This window comes from Oncorhynchus nerka, linkage group LG22, assembly GCF_034236695.1.
Source record: "Oncorhynchus nerka isolate Pitt River linkage group LG22, Oner_Uvic_2.0, whole genome shotgun sequence".
NCBI classification, from domain to species: Eukaryota; Metazoa; Chordata; class Actinopteri; order Salmoniformes; family Salmonidae; genus Oncorhynchus; species Oncorhynchus nerka.
The window spans coordinates 21,088,417-21,109,411 of record NC_088417.1 but is presented as its reverse complement, the minus strand read 5'-3'; the positions used below and the strand labels follow the sequence as shown (position 1 = coordinate 21,109,411).

Here is a 20,995-nt window from a genome sequence, read left to right as displayed (position 1 = left end):
GACCTGTATTTACATCATGTTGACCTGTGTTTACATCATGTTGACCTGTGTTTACATCATGTTGACCTGTATTTACATAATGTCTGTATTTACATCATGTTGACCTGTGTTTACATCATGTTGACCTGTATTTACATCATGTCTGTATTTACATCATGTTGACCTGTATTTACATCATGTTGACCTGTGTTTACATCATGTTGACCTGTGTTTACATCATATTGACCTGTGTTTACATCATGTTGACCTGTGTTTACATCATGTTGACCTGTATTTACATCATGTTGATCTGTGTTTACATCATGTTGACCTGTATTTACATCATGTTGACCTGTATTTACATCATGTTGACCTGTGTTTACATCATGTTGACCTGTGTTTACATCATGTTGACCTGTATTTACATAATGTCTGTATTTACATCATGTTGACCTGTGTTTACATCATGTTGACCTGTATTTACATCATGTCTGTATTTACATCATGTTGACCTGTATTTACATCATGTTGACCTGTGTTTACATCATGTTGACCTGTGTTTACATCATGTTGATCTGTATTTACATCATGTTGACCTGTATTTACATCATGTTGACCTGTATTTACATCATGTTGACCTGTGTTTACATCATGTTGACCTGTATTTACATCATGTTGACCTGTATTTACATCATGTTGACCTGTGTTTACATCATGTTGACCTGTGTTTACATCATGTCTGTATTTACATCATGTTGACCTGTGTTTACATCATGTCTGTGTTTACATCATATTGACCTGTGTTTACATCATGTTGATCTGTGTTTACATCATGTTGATCTGTATTTACATCATGTTGACCTGTGTTTACATCATGTTGACCTGTGTTTACATCATGTTGATCTGTGTTTACATCATGTTGACCTGTGTTTACATCATGTTGACCTGTATTTACATCATGTTGACCTGTGTTTACATCATGTTGACCTGTATTTACATCATGTTGATCTGTATTTACATCATGTTGACCTGTGTTTACATCATGTTGACCTGTGTTTACATCATGTTGATCTGTGTTTACATCATGTTGACCTGTGTTTACATCATGTTGACCTGTATTTACATCATGTTGACCTGTATTTACATCATGTTGACCTGTATTTACATCATGTTGACCTGTGTTTACATCATGTTGACCTGTATTTACATCATGTTGACCTGTGTTTACATCATGTTGACCTGTATTTACATCATGTTGACTTGTGTTTACCTGTGTTTACATCATGTTTGCCTGTATTTACATCATGTTTGCCTGTGTTTACATCATGTTTACCTGTGTTTACATCATGTTTGCCTGTGTTTACCTGTTTCCATCAAGTTGACCTGTGTTTATATCATGTTGACCTGTGTTTACATCAAGTTGAACTGTGTTTACATCAAGTTGACCTGTGTTTACATCAAGTTGACCTATGTTTACATCATATTGACCTGTGTTTAACGTCATGTAAAAAAAAAACTAGTTTTTCAACAACTCCAAAAATGTCTTGTTAACAAACTATAGTTTTAGCAAGTCGGTTAGGACATCTACTTTGTGCATGACACAAGTCATTTTTCCAACAATTGTTAGTCTGGTTCATCCTTGGGAGCCATTTCCAAACACCTGAAGGTACCACGTTCATCTGTACAAACAATAGTACGCAAGTATAAACACCATGGGACCACGCAGCCGTCATACCGCTCAGGAGGAGATGTCTCCTAGAGATGAACGTACTTTGGTGCGAAAAGTGCAAATCAATCCCAGAACAACAGCAAAGGCCCTTGTGAAGATGCTGGAGGAAACAGGTACAAAAGTATCTATATCCACAGTAAAACGAGTCCTATATCGACAAAACCTGAAAGGCCACTCAGCAAGGAAGAAGCCACTGCTCCAAAACTGCCATAAAAAAGCCAGACTACGGTTTACAACTGCACATGGGGACAAAGATCGTACTCTGGTCTGATGAAACAAAAATAGAACTGTTTGGCCATAATGAGCATCGCTATGTTTGGAGGAAAAAGGGGGAGGCTTGCAAGCCAAAGAACACCATCCCAACCGTGAAGCACGGGAGTGGCAGCATCATGTTGTGGGGGTGCTTTGCTGAAGGAGGGGCTGGTGCATTTCACAAAAAAGATGGCATCATGAGGTAGGAAAATTATGTGGATATATTGAAGCATCATCTCAAGACATCAGTCAGGAAGTTAAAGCTTGGTCGCAAATGGGTCTTCCAAATGGACAATGATCCCAAGCATACTTCCAAAGTTGTGGCAAAATGGCTTAAGGACAACAAAGTCAAGGTATTGGAGTGGCACCATCTCTGTCAGGAGGAATGGGCCAAAATTCACCGAACTTATTGTGGGAGGCTCGTGGAAGGCTACCCAAAACATTTGACCCAAGTTAAACCATTTAAAGGCAATGCTACCAAATACTAATAGAGTGTATGTAAACTTCTGACCCACTGGGAATGTGATGAAATAAATAAAAGCTGAAATAAATCATTCTCTCTACTATTTTTTCTGACATTTCACATTCTTAAAATAAAGTGGTGATCCTAACAGACCTAAAACAGTGAATTATTACTACGATTAAATGTCAGGAATTGTGAAAAACTGTGTAATCGTGAAAACTGTGTACGTGTAAAGTGTAAGGTGTATGTAAACTTCCGACTTTACCTGTTTACATCATGTTGACCTGCGTTTACCTGTTTACATCATGTTGACCTGTGTTTTTTTACATTTTACATTTTTATTTCACCTTTATGTAACCAGGTAGGCTAGTTGAGAACAAGTTCTCATTTACAACTGCGATCTGGCCAAGATAAAGCAAAGCAGTGCGAAACAAACAACAGCAACATGTGTAACCCTGTGTTTACATCATGTTGACCTGTATTTACATCATGTCTGTATTTACATCATGTTGACCTGTATTTACATCATGTCTGTATTTACATCATGTTGACCTGTATTTACATCATGTCTGTATTTACATCATGTTGACCTGTGTTTACATCATGTTGACCTGTGTTTACATCATGTTGACCTGTGTTTACATCATGTTGACCTGTGTTTACATCATGTTGACCTGTGTTTACATCATGTTGACATCTGTGTTTACATCATGTTGACCTGTGTTTACATCATGTTGACCTGTATTTACATCATGTTGACCTGTGTTTACATCATGTTGACCTGTGTTTACATCATGTTGACCTGTGTTTACATCATGTTGACCTGTATTTACATCATGTTGACCTGTGTTTACATCATGTTGACCTGTGTTTACATCATGTTGACCTGTGTTTACATCATGTTGACCTGTATTTACATCATGTCTGTATTTACATCATGTTGACCTGTGTTTACATCATGTTGACCTGTGTTTACATCATGTTGACCTGTGTTTACATCATGTTGACCTGTGTTTACATCATGTTGACCTGTGTTTACATCAAGTTGATCTGTGTTTACATCATGTTGACCTGTGTTTACATCATGTTGACCTGTGTTTACATCATGTTGACCATCATGTTGACATTTACATCATGTTGATCTGTGTTGATGTTGACCTGTGTTTACATCATGTTGACCTGTGTTTACATCATGTTGACCTGTGTTTACATCATGTTGACCTGTGTTTACATCATGTTGACCTGTGTTTACATCATGTTGACCTGTGTTTACATCATGTTGACCTGTGTTTACATCATGTTGACCTGTGTTTACATCATGTTGACCTGTATTTACATCATGTTGACCTGTGTTTACATCATGTTGACCTGTGTTTACATCATGTTGACCTGTGTTTACATCATGTTGACCTGTGTTTACATCATGTTGATCTGTGTTTACATCATGTTGTTTACATCATGTTGACCTGTGTTTACATCATGTTGTGTTTACATCTGTTGACCTGTTTACATCATGTTGACCTGTATTTACATCATGTTGACATCTGTGTTTACATCATGTTGACCTGTGTTTACATCATGTTGACCTGTGTTTACATCATGTTGACCTGTGTTTACATCATGTGACCTGTATTTACATCATGTTTGACCATGTCTGTTTACATCATGTTGACCTGTGTTTACATCATATTTACATGTTGACCTGTGTTTACATCATGTTGACCTGTGTTTACATCATGTTGACCTGTGTTTACATCATGTTGACCTGTGTTTACATCATGTTGACCTGTGTTTACATCATGTTGACCTGTGTTTACATCATGTTGACCTGTGTTTACATCATCTGTGTTTACATCATGTTGTTGACATCTGACCTGTATTTACATCATGTTGATCTGTGTTTACATCATGTTGACCTGTATTTACATCATGTTGACCTGTGTTTACATCATGTTGACCTGTGTTTACATCATGTTGACCTGTGTTTACATCATGTTGACCTGTGTTTACATCATGTTGACCTGTGTTTACATCATGTTGACCTGTTTACATCATGTTGACCTGTGTTTACATCATGTTGACCTGTATTTACATCATGTTGACCTGTATTTACATCATGTTGACCTGTGTTTACATCATGTTGACCTGTATTTACATCATGTTGACCTGTATTTACATCATGTTGACCTGTGTTTACATCATTTGACTGTATTTCATGTTGACCTGTGTTTACATCATGTTGACCTGTGTTTACATCATGTTGACCTGTGTTTACATCATGTTTGACATCTGTATTTACATCATGTTGACCTGTGTTTACATCATGTGACCTGTGTTTACATCATGTTGACCTGTGTTTACATCATGTTGACCTGTGTTTACATCATGTTGACCTGTGTTTACATCATGTTGACCTGTGTTTACATCATGTTGACCTGTATTTACATCATGTTGACCTGCATTTACATCATGTTGACCTGTGTTTACATCATGTTGACCTGTATTTACCATGTTGACCTGTGTTTACATCATGTTGACATCTGATCTGTATTTACATCATGTTGACCTGTGTTTACATCATGTTGACCTGTATTTACATCATGTTGACCTGTGTTTACATCATGTTGACCTGTATTTACATCATGTTGACCTGTGTTTACATCATGTTGACCTGTATTTACATCATGTTGACCTGTGTTTACATCATGTTGACCTGTATTTACATCATGTTGACCTGTATTTACATCATGTCTGTATTTACATCATGTTGACCTGTGTTTACATCATGTTGACCTGTATTTACATGATGTTGACCTGTGTTTACATCATGTTGTTGTTTACATCATGTTGACCTGTATTTACATCATGTTGACCTGTGTTTACATCATGTTGACCTGTATTTACATCATGTTGACCTGTGTTTACATCATGTTGACATGTTGACCTGTATTTACATCATGTTGACCTGTATTTACATCATGTTGACCTGTGTTTACATCATGTTGACCTGTGTTTACATCATGTTGTTGACCATGTTGACCTGTTTACATCATGTTGACCTGTGTTTACATGTTGACCTGTGTTTACATCATGTTTTACATCATGTTGACCTGTGTTTACATCATGTTGACCTGTATTTACATCATGTTGACCTGTGTTTACATCATGTTGACCTGTATTTACATCATGTTGACTGTATTTACATCTGTTGACCTGCATTTACATCATGTTGACCTTTACATCATGTTGACCTGTATTTACATCATGTTGACCTGTGTTTACATCATGTTGACCTGTATTTACATCATGTTGACCTGTGTTTACATCATGTTGACCTGTATTTACATCATGTTGACCTGTGTTTACATCATGTTGACCTGTATTTACATCATGTTGACCTGTGTTTACATCATGTTGACCTGTATTTACATCATGTTGACCTGTGTTTACATCATGTTGACCTGTATTTACATCATGTTGACCTGTATTTACATCATGTTGACCTGTATTTACATCATGTTGACCTGTTTACATCATGTTGACCTGTATTTACATCCTGTATTTACATCATGTTGACCTGTGTTTACATCATGTTGACCTGTATTTACATCATGTTGACCTGTGTTTACATCATGTTGACCTGTGTTTACATCATGTTGACCTGTGTTTACATCATGTTTGACATCATGTTGACCTGTATTTACATCATGTTGACCTGTGTTTACATCATGTTGACCTGTGATTTACATCATGTTGACCTGTGTTTACATCATGTGACCTGACATCTGTTGACCTGTGTTTACATCATGTTGACCTGTGTTTACATCATGTCTGTATTTACATCATGTTGACCTGTATTTACATCATGTTGACCTGTGTTTACATCATGTTGACCTGTATTTACATCATGTTGACCTGTGTTTACATCATGTTGACCTGTGTTTACATCATGTTGACCTGTGTTTACATCATGTTGACCTGTATTTACATCATGTTGACCTGTGTTTACATCATGTTGACCTGTGTTTACATCATGTTGACCTGTATTTACATCATGTTGTTTACATCATGTTGACCTGTGTTTACATCATGTTGACCATCATCATGTTGACCTGTGTTTACATCATGTTGACCTGTGTTTACATCATGTTGACCTGTGTTTACATCATGTTGACCTGTGTTTACATCATGTTGACCTGTGTTTACATCATGTTGACCTGTGTTTACATCATGTTGACCTGTGTTTACATCATGTTGACCTGTATTTACATCATGTTGACCTGTGTTTACATCATGTTGATCTGTGTTTACATCATGTTGACCTGTGTTTACATCATGTTGACCTGTGTTTACATCATGTTGACCTGTATTTACATCATGTTGATCTGTGTTTACATCATGTTGACCTGTGTTTACATCATGTTGACCTGTGTTTACATCATGTTGACCTGTATTTACATCATGTTGACCTGTGTTTACATCATGTTGACCTGTATTTACATCATGTTGACCTGTATTTACATCATGTGACCTGTGTTTACATCATGTTGACCTGTATTTACATCATGTCTGTATTTACATCATGTTGACCTGTGTTTACATCATGTTGACCTGTATTTACATCATGTTGACCTGTATTTACATCATGTTGACCTACATCATGTTGTGTTTACATCATGTTGACCTGTGTTTTGTTGACCTGTGTTTACATCATGTTGACCTGTGTTTACATCATGTTGACCTGTATTTACATCATGTTGACCTGTATTTACATCATGTTGACCTGTATTTACATCATGTTGACCTGTGTTTACATCATGTTGACCTGTGTTTACATCATGTTGACCTACATCATTTACATCATGTTGACCTTGACCTGTGTTTACATCATGTTGACCTGTATTTACATCATGTTGACCTGTGTTTACATCATGTCTGTATTTACATCATGTTGACCTGTGTTTACATCATGTTGACCTGTGTTTACATCATGTCTGTATTTACATCATGTTGACCTGTGTTTACATCATGTTGACCTGTGTTTACATCATGTTGACCTGTATTTACATCATGTTGACCTGTGTTTACATCATGTTGACCTGTATTTACATCATGTTGACCTGTGTTTACATCATGTTGACCTGTATTTACATCATGTTGACCTGTATTTACATCATGTTGACCTGTGTTTACATCATGTTGACCTGTATTTACATCATGTTGACCTGTATTTACATCATGTTGACCTGTGTTTACATCATGTTGACCTGTGTTTACATCATGTTGACCTGTGTTTACATCATGTTGACCTGTGTTTACATGATGTTGATCTGTGTTTACATCATGTTGACCTGTATTTACATCATGTTGACCTGTGTTTACATCATGTTGACCTGTGTTTACATCATGTTGACCTGTGTTTACATCATGTTGACCTGTGTTTACATCATGTTGACCTGTATTTACATCATGTTGACCTGTGTTTACATCATGTTGACCTGTGTTTACATCATGTTGACCTGTATTTACATCATGTTGATCTGTGTTTACATCATGTTGACCTGTGTTTACATCATGTTGACCTGTGTTTACATCATGTTGACCTGTGTTTACATCATGTTGACCTGTGTTTACATCATGTTGACCTGTGTTTACATCATGTTGACCTGTATTTACATCATGTTGACCTGTGTTTACATCATGTTGACCTGTATTTACATCATGTTGACCTGTATTTACATCATGTTGACCTGTATTTACATCATGTTGATTTACATCATGTTGTACCTGTGTTTATCATGTTGACCTGTATTTACATCATGTTGACCTGTATTTACATCATGTTGACCTGTTTACATCATGTTGACCTGTGTTTACATCATGTTGACCTGTGTTTACATCATGTTGACCTGTATTTACATCATGTTGACCTGTGTTTACATCATGTTGACCTGTATTTACATCATGTTGACCTGTGTTTACATCATGTTGACCTGTATTTACATCATGTTGACCTGTATTTACATCATGTTGACCTGTGTTTACATCATGTTGACCTGTATTTACATCATGTTGACCTGTGTTTACATCATGTTGACCTGTGTTTACATCATGTTGACCTGTATTTACATCATGTTGACCTGTATTTACATCATGTTGACCTGTATTTACATCATGTTGACCTGTGTTTACATCATGTTGACCTGTATTTACATCATGTTGACCTGTATTTACATCATGTTGACCTGTGTTTACATCATGTATTTACATCATGTTGACCTGTATTTACATCATGTTGACCTGTGTTTACATCATGTTGACCTGTATTTACATCATGTTGACCTGTATTTACATCATGTTGACCTGTATTTACATGATGTTGATCTGTGTTTACATCATGTTGACCTGTGTTTACATCATGTTGACCTGTGTTTACATCATGTTGACCTGTATTTACATCATGTTGATCTGTGTTTACATCATGTTGACCTGTATTTACATGATGTTGATCTGTGTTTACATCATGTTGACCTGTGTTTACATCATGTTGACCTGTGTTTACATCATGTTGACCTGTATTTACATCATGTTGATCTGTGTTTACATCATGTTGACCTGTGTTTACATCATGTTGACCTGTGTTTACATCATGTTGACCTGTATTTACATCATGTCGACCTGTGTTTACATCATGTTGACCTGTATTTACATCATGTTGACCTGTGTTTACATCATGTTGACCTGTGTTTACATCATGTTGACCTGTATTTACATCATGTTGACCTGCATTTACATCATGTTGACCTGTGTTTACATCATGTTGACCTGTATTTACATCATGTCTGTATTTACATCATGTTGACCTGTGTTTACATCATGTTGACCTGTATTTACATCATGTTGACCTGTGTTTACATCATGTTGACCTGTATTTACATCATGTTGACCTGTATTTACATCATGTTGACCTGTGTTTACATCATGTTGACCTGTATTTACATCATGTTGACCTGTGTTTACATCATGTTGACCTGTATTTACATCATGTTGACCTGTGTTTACATCATGTTGACCTGTGTTTACATCATGTTGACCTGTGTTTACATCATGTTGACCTGTGTTTACATCATGTTGACCTGTGTTTACATCATGTTGACCTGTGTTTACATCATGTTGACCTGTATTTACATCATGTTGACCTGTGTTTACATCATGTTGACCTGTATTTACATCATGTTGACCTGTATTTACATCATGTTGACCTGTGTTTACATCATATGTTGACCTGTATTTACATCATGTTGACCTGTGTTTACATCATGTCTGTATTTACATCATGTTGACCTGTATTTACATCATGTTGACCTGTATTTAGATCATGTTGACCTGTGTTTACATCATGTTGACCTGTATTTACATCATGTTGACCTGTGTTTACATCATGTTGACCTGTATTTACATCATGTTGACCTGTATTTACATCATGTTGACCTGTGTTTACATCATGTTGACCTGTATTTACATCATGTTGACCTGTATTTACATCATGTTGACCTGTATTTACATGATGTTGATCTGTGTTTACATCATGTTGACCTGTGTTTACATCATGTTGACCTGTATTTACATCATGTTGACCTGCATTTACATCATGTTGACCTGTGTTTACATCATGTTGACCTGTGTTTACATCATGTTGACCTGTGTTTACATCATGTTGACCTGTATTTACATCATGTTGATCTGTGTTTACATCATGTTGACCTGTATTTACATGATGTTGATCTGTGTTTACATCATGTTGACCTGTGTTTACATCATGTTGACCTGTGTTTACATCATGTTGACCTGTATTTACATCATGTTGATCATGTTGACCTGTATTTACATCATGTTGATCTGTGTTTACATCATGTTGACCTGTATTTACATCATGTTGACCTGTGTTTACATCATGTTGACCTGTATTTACATCATGTTGATGTCATGTTGACCTGTGTTTACATCATGTTGACCTGTATTTACATCATGTTGATCTGTGTTTACATCATGTTGACCATGATGTTATTTACATCATGTTGACCTGTGTTTACATCATGTTGACCTGTATTTACATCATGTTGACCTGTGTTTACATCATGTTGACCTGTGTTTACATCATGTTGACCTGTATTTACATCATGTTGACCTGTATTTACATCATGTTGACCTGTGTTTACATCATGTTGACCTGTATTTACATCATGTTGACCTGTGTTTACATCATGTTGACCTGTGTTTACATCATGTCTGTATTTACATCATGTTGACCTGTATTTACATCATGTCTGTATTTACATCATGTTGACCTGTGTTTACATCATGTTGACCTGTATTTACATCATGTCTGTATTTACATCATGTTGACCTGTATTTACATCATGTTGACCTGTATTTACATCATGTTGACCTGTATTTACATCATGTTGACCTGTGTCCCTGACTCCAGGTGCGGGGGGCTGGTCTCCCCAGGACAGCGACAGCTACCCGTGGCTCCAAGTGGACCTGGGCAACCGGAGACAGGTGGTTGCCGTGGCAACACAGGGCAGGTACAGCAGCTCTGATTGGACGACAAGGTACAGGCTGCTCTACAGCGACACGGGCAGGAACTGGAAGCCTTATCACCAGGACGGGAACATATGGGTAGGTAACACAAAACCAGTATGTGTGTGTGTGTTTGCGTGTGTGTGCGTGTGTGCGTGTGTGTGTGTGTGTGTGTGTGTGTGTGTGTGTGTGTGTGTGTGTGTGTGTGTGTGTGTGTGTGTGTGTGTGTGTGTGTGTGCGCGTGTGTGTGTGTGTTTTCTTATGGGAATCAGCCAAATGACCTGATCATGGTTGTGTTGTGTGGAACCCCAGTGATAAATGTGTAGTTGTTCCACTGGAGGGAACATTAAGCTGTTGTTTTTGTATGCTGCGTCATAATCGTTTGGGACTCATTATTAATTCAACAGTGTTATGTTTCGGCCATTAAACCTGATCTATAGCTTTTAATGTTTCTGCAAATAAAAATGATTACACCATCTATCTTACATCGTTCGTGTAATTTTGCCCACCTGGCTGTTTTTAAGGGGTGACATCTATATTGGTTTTTAATTTATCTCCGGTGTAAGTGTAAATATTACAGGCTAAACTAACATTCATCTGATCATTTTCTCTAACCTTTCACACACACACACGCGGCCACACACACACACTACACACACACCAAACTCAGTACAATACACCTACGTGAAAGACCTGGCAGAAAGGACGGGATTGTCTTGGATGGAGTTTTCTACTGTACCTCGCCAGGGCGACAAAGTAAACCGCTATGTAAAAATAAAGTATTCTCAAGGCAGGCTGCTGTATCTGTGGTAGATAAGTCCTGTTTTCATTTCTGCACAATAGGATAAAGCTTAGAGGAATATACTGGTTAAAGCTCCCATCTGGCTGAAGAAGGGAAGAGACAAAGAGCTTTGCCCTGGAATTATATGCTGAGAAAAGCGGGACGGGGGTAAAGAGGAAGTATGGAAGGGGAAGAGAGAGAGAGAGAGAGAGAGAGAGAGAGAGAGAGAGAGAGAGAGACAGAGAGCGAGAGACAGAGAAAGAGAGAGAGAGAGAGAGAGAGAGAGAGAGAGAGAGAGAGAGAGAGAGAGAGAAAAGTCTGCAGCACCCGGCCTCACCCTACTAGAATCCGAAGTCTGCTGTTTGCTGATGATCTGGTGCTTCTGTCACCAACCAAGGAGGGCCTACAGCAGCACCTAGATCTTATGCACAGATTCTGTCAGACCTGGGCCCTGACAGTAAATCTCAGTAAGACCAAAATAATGGTGTTGCAAAAAAGGTCCAGTCACCAGGACCACAAATACAAATTCCATCTAGACACTGTTGACCTAGAGCACACAAAAAACTATACATACCTTGGCCTAAACATCAGCGCCACAGGTAACTTCCACAAAGCTGTGAACGATCTGAGAGACAAGGCAAGAAGGGCATTCTATGCCATCAAAAGGAACATACATTTCAACATACCAATTAGGATTTGGCTAAAAATACTTGAATCAGTCATAGAGCCCATTGCCCTTTATGGTTGTGAGGTCTGGGGTCCACTCACCAACCAAGACTTCACAAAATGGGACAAACACCAAATTGAGATTGAATTCTGCAAAAAATCCTCCGTGTACAACGTAGAACACCAAATAATGCATGCAGAGCAGAATTAGGCCGATACCCACTAATGATCAAAATCCAGAAAAGAGCCTTGACACATTGGAAAGAATTAACAAAAAAACAGAGCAAACTAGAATGCTATTTGGCCCTACACAGAGCGTACACAGCGGCAGAATACCTGACCACTGTGACTGACCCAAAATTAAGACTCAGTGAGCATAGCCTTGCTATTGAGAAAGGCCGCCGTAGGCAGACATGGCTCTCAAGAGAAGACAGGCTATGTGCTCACTGCCCACAAAATGAGGTGGAAACTGAGCTGCACTTCCTAACCTCCTGCCCAATGTATGACCATATCAGAGAGACATATTTCCCTCAGATTACACAGATCCACAAAGAATTCGAAAACAAATCCAATTTTGAAAAACTCCCATATCTACTGGGTGAAATTCCAGAGTTTGCCATCACAGCAGCAAGATTTGTGACCTGTTGCCACGAGAAAAGGGCAACCAGTGAAGAACACACACCATTGTAAATACAACCCATATTTATGCTTATTTATTTTATCTTGTGTCCTTTACCATTTGTACATTGTTAAGACACTGTATATATATAATATGACATTTGTAATGTCTTTATTGTTTTGAAACTTCTGTATGTGTAATTTTTATTGTTTATTTCATTTTATATATTCACTTTATATATAATCTACCTCACTTGCTTTGGCAATATTAACACGTTTCCCATGCCAATAAAGCCTTTGAATTGAATTGAGAGAGAGAGAGAGAGAGAGAGCTTGGTGTAGGAGATGGACGGAGAGAGAGAGAGAGAGAGAGAGCTTGGTGTAGGAGATGGACGGAGAGAGAGAGAGAGAGAGAGAGCTTGGTGTAGGAGATGGACGGAGAGAGAGAGAGAGAGCTTGGTGTAGGAGATGGACGGAGAGAGAGAGAGAGCTTGGTGTAGGAGATGGACGGAGAAGGGGGAGAGAGAGCTTGGTGTAGGAGATGGACAGAGAGAGAGAGAGAGAGAGAGAGAGAGCTTGGTGTAGGAGATGGACGGAGAGAGAGAGAGAGAGAGAGAGATTGGTGTAGGAGATGGACGGAGAGAGAGAGAGCTTGGTGTAGGACTAGGACGGAGAGAGAGAGAGAGAGAGAGCTTGGTGTAGGAGATGAACGGAGAGAGAGAGAGAGAGAGAGAGAGCTTGGTGTAGGATATGTACGGAGAGAGAGAGAGAGAGCTTGGTGTAGGAAATGGACGGAGAGAGAGAGAGAGAGAGAGAGCTTGGTGTAGGAGATGACGGAGAGAGAGAGAGAGCTTGGTGTAGGAGATGGACGGAGAGAGAGAGAGAGCTTGGTGTAGGAGATGGACGGAGAGAGAGAGAGAGAGAGCTTGGTGTAGGAGATGATCTGAGAGAGAGAGAGAGAGAGAGAGAGAGAGAGAGAGCTTGGTGTAGGAGATGGACGAGAGAGAGAGAGAGAGAGCTTGGTGTAGGAGATGAACGGAGGAGAGAGAGAGAGAGAGAGAGAGAGAGCTTGGTGTAGGATATGTACGGAGAGAGAGAGAGCTTGGTGTAGGAAATGGACGGAGAGAGAGAGAGAGAGCTTGGTGTAGGAGATGACGGAGAGAGAGAGAGAGAGAGCTTGGTGTAGGAGATGGACGGAGAGAGAGAGAGAGAGCTTGGTGTAGGAGATGGACGAGAGAGAGAGAGAGAGAGCTTGGTGTAGGAGATGATCTGAGAGAGAGAGAGAGAGAGAGAGAGAGAGAGAGAGAGAGAGAGAGCTTGGTGTAGGAGATGGACGGAGAGAGAGAGAGAGAGAGAGAGCTTGGTGTAGGAAATGGACGGAGAGAGAGAGAGAGAGAGCTTGGTGTAGGAGATGACGGAGAGAGAGAGAGAGAGAGAGAGAGAGAGCTTGGTGTAGGAGATGGACGGAGAGAGAGAGAGAGAGAGCTTGGTGTAGGAGATGGACAGAGAGAGAGAGAGAGCTTGGTGTAGGAGATGTACGGAGAGAGAGAGAGAGAGAGAGAGAGAGTGCTTGGTGTAGGAGATGGAGAGAGAGAGAGAGAGAGAGAGAGAGCTTGGTGTAGGAGATGGACGGAGAGAGAGAGAGATAGAGAGAGAGAGAGAGAGAGAGAGAGAGCTTGGTGTAGGAGATGGACGGAGAGAGAGAGAGAGAGAGAGCTTGGTGAGGAGAGACGGAGAGAGAGAGAGAGAGAGAGCTTGAGTGTAGGAGATGGAGAGAGAGAGAGAGAGAGAGAGAGCTTGGTGTAGGAGATGGACGGAGAGAGAGAGAGAGAGAGCTTGGTGTAGGAGATGGACGGAGAGAGAGAGAGAGCTTGGTGTAGGAGATGGACGGAGAGAGAGAGAGAGAGCTTGGTGTAGGAGATGGACGGAGAGAGAGAGAGAGAGGGAGAGCTTGGTGTAGGAGATGGACAGAGAGAGAGAGAGAGGAGATGGAGAGGAGAGAGAGAGAGAGAGCTTGGTGTAGGAGATGGACGGAGAGAGAGAGAGAGCTTGGTGTAGGAGATGGACAGAGAGAGAGAGAGAGAGAGAGAGAGAGAGAGATTGGTGTAGGAGATGGACGGAGAGAGAGAGAGAGCTTGGTGTAGGACTAGGACGGAGAGAGAGAGAGAGAGAGAGCTTGGTGTAGGAGATGAACGGAGAGAGAGAGAGAGAGAGAGAGAGAGAGAGCTTGGTGTAGGATATGTACGGAGAGAGAGAGAGAGCTTGGTGTAGGAAATGGACGGAGAGAGAGAGAGAGAGCTTGGTGTAGGAGATGATGGAGAGAGAGAGAGAGAGAGAGAGAGCTTGGTGTAGGAGATGGACGGAGAGAGAGAGAGAGAGAGAGCTTGGTGTAGGAGATGGACGGAGAGAGAGAGAGAGAGCTTGGTAGGAGGAGATGAGAGAGAGAGAGAGAGAGAGAGAGAGAGAGCTTGGTGTAGGAGATGGACGGAGAGAGAGAGAGAGAGCTTGGTGTAGGAGATGAACGGAGAGAGAGAGAGAGAGAGCTTGGTGTAGGAGATGACGGAGAGAGAGAGAGAGAGCTTGGTGTAGGAGATGGACGGAGAGAGAGAGAGAGAGCTTGGTGTAGGAGATGGACGGAGAGAGAGAGAGCTTGGTGTAGGAGATGGACGGAGAGAGAGAGAGAGAGAGCTTGGTGTAGGAGATGGACGGAGAGAGAGAGAGAGAGAGCTTGGTGTAGGAGATGGACGGAGAGAGAGAGAGAGAGAGAGCTTGGTGTAGGAGATGGAGAGAGAGAGAGAGAGAGAGAGAGAGAGAGAGAGCTTGGTGTAGGAGATGGATGGAGAGGAGAGAGAGAGAGAGAGAGCTTGGTGTAGGAGATGGAGGAGATGAGAGAGAGAGAGAGAGCTTGGTGAGGAGATGGACGAGAGAGAGAGAGAGAGCTTGGTGTAGGAGATGGACGGAGGAGAGAGAGAGAGAGCTTGAGTGAGAGGAGATGGAGAGAGAGAGAGAGAGAGAGCTTGGTGTAGGAGATGGACGGAGAAGAGAGAGAGAGAGAGCTTGGTAGGAGATGGACAGAGAGAGAGAGAGAGAGAGAGAGAGCTTGGTGTAGGAGATGGACGAGAGAGAGAGAGAGAGAGAGCTTGGTGTAGGAGATGGTTTTGAGAGAGAGAGAGAGAGAGAGAGAGCTTGGTGTAGGAGAGAGAGAGAGAGAGAGAGAGAGAGAGAGCTTGGTGTAGGAGATGACGGAGAGAGAGAGAGAGAGCTTGGTGTAGGAGATGGACGAGAGAGAGAGAGAGAGCTTGGTGTAGGAGATGGACGGAGAGAGAGAGAGAGAGAGCTTGGTGTAGGAGATGGACGGAGAGAGAGAGAGATTGGTGTAGGAGATGGAGAGGAGAGAGAGAGAGCTTGGTGTAGGAGATGGACGGAGAGAGAGAGAGAGAGAGCTTGGTGTAGGAGATGGACTGAGAGAGAGAGAGAGAGAGAGAGCTTGAGTGTAGGAGATGGGTAGGGAGAGAGAGAGAGAGAGAGAGAGAGCTTGGTGTAGGAGATGATGGACGAGAGAGAGAGAGAGAGAGAGCTTGGTGTAGGAGATGACGGGAGAGAGAGAGAGAGAGAGCTTGGTGTAGGAGATGGACGAGAGAGAGAGAGAGAGAGAGCTTGGTGTAGGAGAGGAGATGTAGAGAGAGAGAGAGAGAGCTTGGTGTAGGAGATGGACGGAGAGAGAGAGAGAGAGCTTGGTGTAGGAGATGGACTGAGAGAGAGAGAGAGAGAGAGAGCTTGTAGGAGATGGACAGAGAGAGGAGAGAGAGAGAGAGAGCTTGGTGTAGGAGATGGATGGAGAGAGAGAGAGAGAGAGAGCTTGGTGTAGGAGATGGACGGAGAGAGAGAGAGAGAGAGAGAGAGAGAGAGAGCTTGGTGTAGGAGATGGACGGAGAGAGAGAGAGAGAGAGCTTGGTGTAGGAGATGGACAGAGAGAGAGAGAGAGAGAGTAGGAGAGAGAGAGCTTGGTGTAGGAGATGGACGGAGAGAGAGAGAGAGAGAGAGCTTGGTGTAGGAGATGGATGGAGAGAGAGAGAGAGAGCTTGGTGTAGGAGATGGAGAGAGAGAGAGAGAGAGAGAGCTTGGTGTAGGAGATGACGGAGAGAGAGAGAGAGAGCTTGGTGTAGGAGATGGACGGAGAGAGAGAGAGAGAGAGAGCTTGGTGTAGGAGATGGACGGAGAGAGAGAGAGAGAGAGAGCTTGGTGTAGGAGATGGACGAGAGAGAGAGAGAGAGTTTTGGGTAGGTAGGAGATGGACAGGAGACGGAGAGAGAGAGAGCTTGGTGTAGGAGAGAGAGAGAGAGAGAGAGAGAGAGAGAGCTTGGTGTAGGAGATGGACGGAGGAGAGAGAGAGAGAGCTTGGTGTAGGAGATGGAGAGAGAGAGCTTGGTGTAGGAGAGAGGACTTGTGTAGGAGATGCAGAGAGAGAGAGAGAGAGCTTGGTGTAGGAGATGGACGGGAGAGAGAGAGAGAGAGAGAGAGCTTGTGGAGATGGAGAGGAGAGAGAGAGAGAGAGAGCTTGGTGTAGGAGATGGACAGAGAGAGAGAGAGAGAGAGAGCTTGGTGTAGGAGATGGACGGAGAGAGAGAGAGAGAGAGCTTGGTGTAGGAGATGGAGAGAGAGAGAGAGAGAGAGCTTGGTGAGAGAGAGAGAGAGAGCTTGTGTAGGAGATGGACGGAGAGAGAGAGAGAGAGAGAGAGCTTGGTGTAGGAGATGGACTGGAGAGAGAGAGAGAGAGAGAGGAGAGAGAGAGAGAGAGAGAGCTTGGTGTAGGAGATGGACGGAGAGAGAGAGAGAGAGAGCTTGAGTGTAGAGATGGATGAGAGAGAGAGAGAGAGAGAGAGAGAGAGCTTGGTGTAGGGAGATGAGAGAGAGAGAGAGAGAGCTTGGTGTAGAGAGATGGACGGAGAGAGAGAGAGAGAGAGCTTGTGTAGGAGATGTGTAGGAGAGAGAGAGAGAGAGAGAGCTTGGTGTAGGAGATGGACGAGAGAGAGAGAGAGAGAGAGAGAGAGAGCTTGGTGTAGGAGATGACGAGAGAGAGAGAGAGAGCTTGGTGTAGGAGATGGACAGAGAGAGAGAGAGAGAGAGAGCTTGAGTGGTAGGAGATGGACGGAGAGAGAGAGAGCTGGTGTAGGAGATGGAGAGAGAGAGAGAGAGATTGGTGTAGGAGATGAGAGGAGAGGAGAGAGAGAGAGAGAGCTTGGTGTAGGAGATGGACGAGAGAGAGAGAGAGAGAGAGCTTGGTGTAGGAGATGGATGGAGAGAGAGAGAGAGAGAGCTTGGTGTAGGAGATGGACAGAGAGAGAGAGAGAGAGAGAGAGAGAGCTTGGTGTAGGAGATGGACAGAGAGAGAGAGAGAGCTTGGTGTAGGAGATGGAGAGAGCTTGGTGTAGGAGATGACGGAGAGAGAGAGAGAGAGAGAGAGAGAGAGAGAGCTTGGTGTAGAGATGGACTTGGTGTAGGAGAGAGAGAGAGAGAGAGAGCTTGGTGTAGGAGATGGACGGAGAGAGAGAGAGAGAGAGCTTGGTGTAGGAGATGGACGGAGAGAGAGAGAGAGAGAGAGAGTGTAGGAGATGGACAGAGAGAGAGAGAGAGAGAGATGACGAGAGAGAGAGAGAGAGGTGTAGGAGAGACTTGGAGAGAGAGAGAGAGAGAGAGAGCTTGGTGTAGGAGATGGACGGAGAGAGAGAGAGAGAGAGAGCTTGGTGTAGGAGATGGACGGAGAGAGAGAGAGAGAGAGAGCTTGGTGTAGGAGATGGACGGAGAGAGAGAGAGAGAGAGAGCTTGGTGTAGGAGATGGACAGAGAGAGAGAGAGAGAGAGAGCTTGGTGTAGGAGATGGACGGAGAGAGAGAGAGAGAGAGAGAGAGAGAGAGCTTGGTGTAGAGATGACGGAGAGAGAGAGAGAGAGAGCTTGGTGTAGGAGATGGACGGAGAGAGAGAGAGAGAGAGAGATTGGTGTAGGAGATGGACGGAGAGAGAGAGAGAGAGAGCTTGGTGTAGGAGATGAGGAGAGAGAGAGAGAGAGAGAGAGAGAGCTTGGTGTAGGAGATGGACGGAGGAGAGAGAGAGAGAGAGAGCTTGGTGTAGGAGATGGACGGAGAGAGAGAGAGAGAGCTTGGTGTAGGAGATGAACGGAGAGAGAGAGAGAGAGAGTGTAGGAGAGGACGGTGTAGGAGAGACGGAGAGAGAGAGAGAGAGCTTGGTGTAGGAGATGGACGAGAGAGAGAGAGAGAGAGAGCTTGGTGTAGGAGATGGACGGAGAGAGAGAGAGAGAGAGAGAGCTTGGTGTAGGAGATGGACAGAGAGGAGAGAGAGAGAGAGAGAGAGAGCTTGGTGTAGGAGATGGACGGAGAGAGAGAGAGAGAGAGAGCTTGGTGTAGGAGATGGACGGAGAGAGAGAGAGCTTGGTGTAGGAGATGGACAGAGAGAGAGAGAGAGAGAGCTTGGTGTAGGAGATGGACAGAGAGAGAGAGAGAGAGAGAGAGCTTGGTGTAGGAGATGGGAGAGAGAGAGAGAGAGCTTGTGTAGGAGAGAGAGAGAGAGAGCTTGGTGTAGGAGATGGACGGAGAGAGAGAGAGAGAGAGAGCTTGGTGTAGGAGATGGACGGAGAGAGAGAGAGAGAGAGCTTGGTGTAGGAGATGAACGGAGAGAGAGAGAGAGAGAGAGAGAGAGAGAGCTTGGTGTAGGAGATGGACGGAGAGAGAGAGAGAGAGAGAGAGAGAGCTTGGTGTAGGAGATGGACGGAGAGAGAGAGAGAGAGAGAGAGCTTGGTGTAGGAGATGGACAGAGAGAGAGAGAGAGAGAGAGCTTGGTGTAGGAGATGGACGGGAGAGAGAGAGAGAGAGAGAGCTTGGTGTAGGAGATGGACGGAGAGAGAGAGAGAGCTTGGTGAGAGAGATGGACGGAGAGAGAGAGAGAGAGAGAGAGAGAGCTTGGTGTAGGAGATGGAGAGGAGAGAGAGAGAGAGAGAGAGAGAGCTTGGTGTAGGAGATGGACGGAGAGAGAGAGAGAGAGAGCTTGGTGTAGAGAGACGGAGAGAGAGAGAGAGAGAGAGAGAGAGAGAGAGAGCTTGGTGTAGGGAGATGGAGAGAGAGAGAGAGAGAGAGAGCTTGGTGTAGAGAGAGAGAGAGAGCTTGGTGTAGGAGATGGACGGAGAGAGAGAGAGAGAGAGCTTGGTGTAGGAGATGGACGGAGAGAGAGAGAGAGAGAGAGAGAGAGAGAGCTTGGTGTAGGAGATGGACGGAGAGAGAGAGAGAGAGCTTGGTGTAGGAGATGGACGGAGAGAGAGAGAGAGAGAGAGAGCTTGGTGTAGGAGATGGACGGAGAGAGAGAGAGAGAGAGCTTGGTGTAGGAGATGGAGAGAGAGAGAGAGAGAGAGCTTGGTGTAGGAGATGGACGGAGAGAGAGAGAGAGAGAGCTTGGTGTAGGAGATGGGAGAGAGAGAGAGAGAGAGAGAGAGAGCTTGGTGTAGGAGATGGACGGAGAGAGAGAGAGAGAGAGAGCTTGGAGAGAGAGAGAGAGAGAGAGAGAGAGATGGTAGGAGATGAGAGAGAGAGAGAGAGAGAGCTTGGTGTAGGAGATGGACAGGAGAGAGAGAGAGAGAGAGCTTGGTGTAGGAGATGGACGGAGAGAGAGAGAGAGAGAGAGAGCTTGGTGTAGGAGATGGACGGAGAGAGAGAGAGAGAGAGAGCTTGGTGTAGGAGATGGACGGAGAGAGAGAGAGAGAGAGCTTGGTGTAGGAGATGGTGGAGAGAGAGAGAGAGAGAGCTTGGTGTAGGAGATGGAGAGAGAGATTGAGAGAGAGAGAGAGATGGAGTAGGAGATGGACTTGGAGAGAGAGAGAGAGAGAGCTTGGTGTAGAGATGGACGGAGAGAGAGAGAGA

At 43.0% G+C, this 20,995-nt stretch overlaps 1 protein-coding gene across 1 annotated transcript in view; it reads left to right on the top strand.

Annotated features, from left to right (window-relative positions):
* Nucleotides 1–20,995, top strand: part of cntnap2a (contactin associated protein 2a) — a 383,710-nt gene that overhangs the window by 138,618 nt on the left and 224,097 nt on the right. Inside the window, exon 3 of the mRNA XM_065007055.1 lies at nt 10,912–11,105. Coding sequence (XP_064863127.1) covers nt 10,912–11,105 — 194 coding nt within the window. The remainder of the gene's footprint in view (nt 1–10,911; nt 11,106–20,995) is intronic.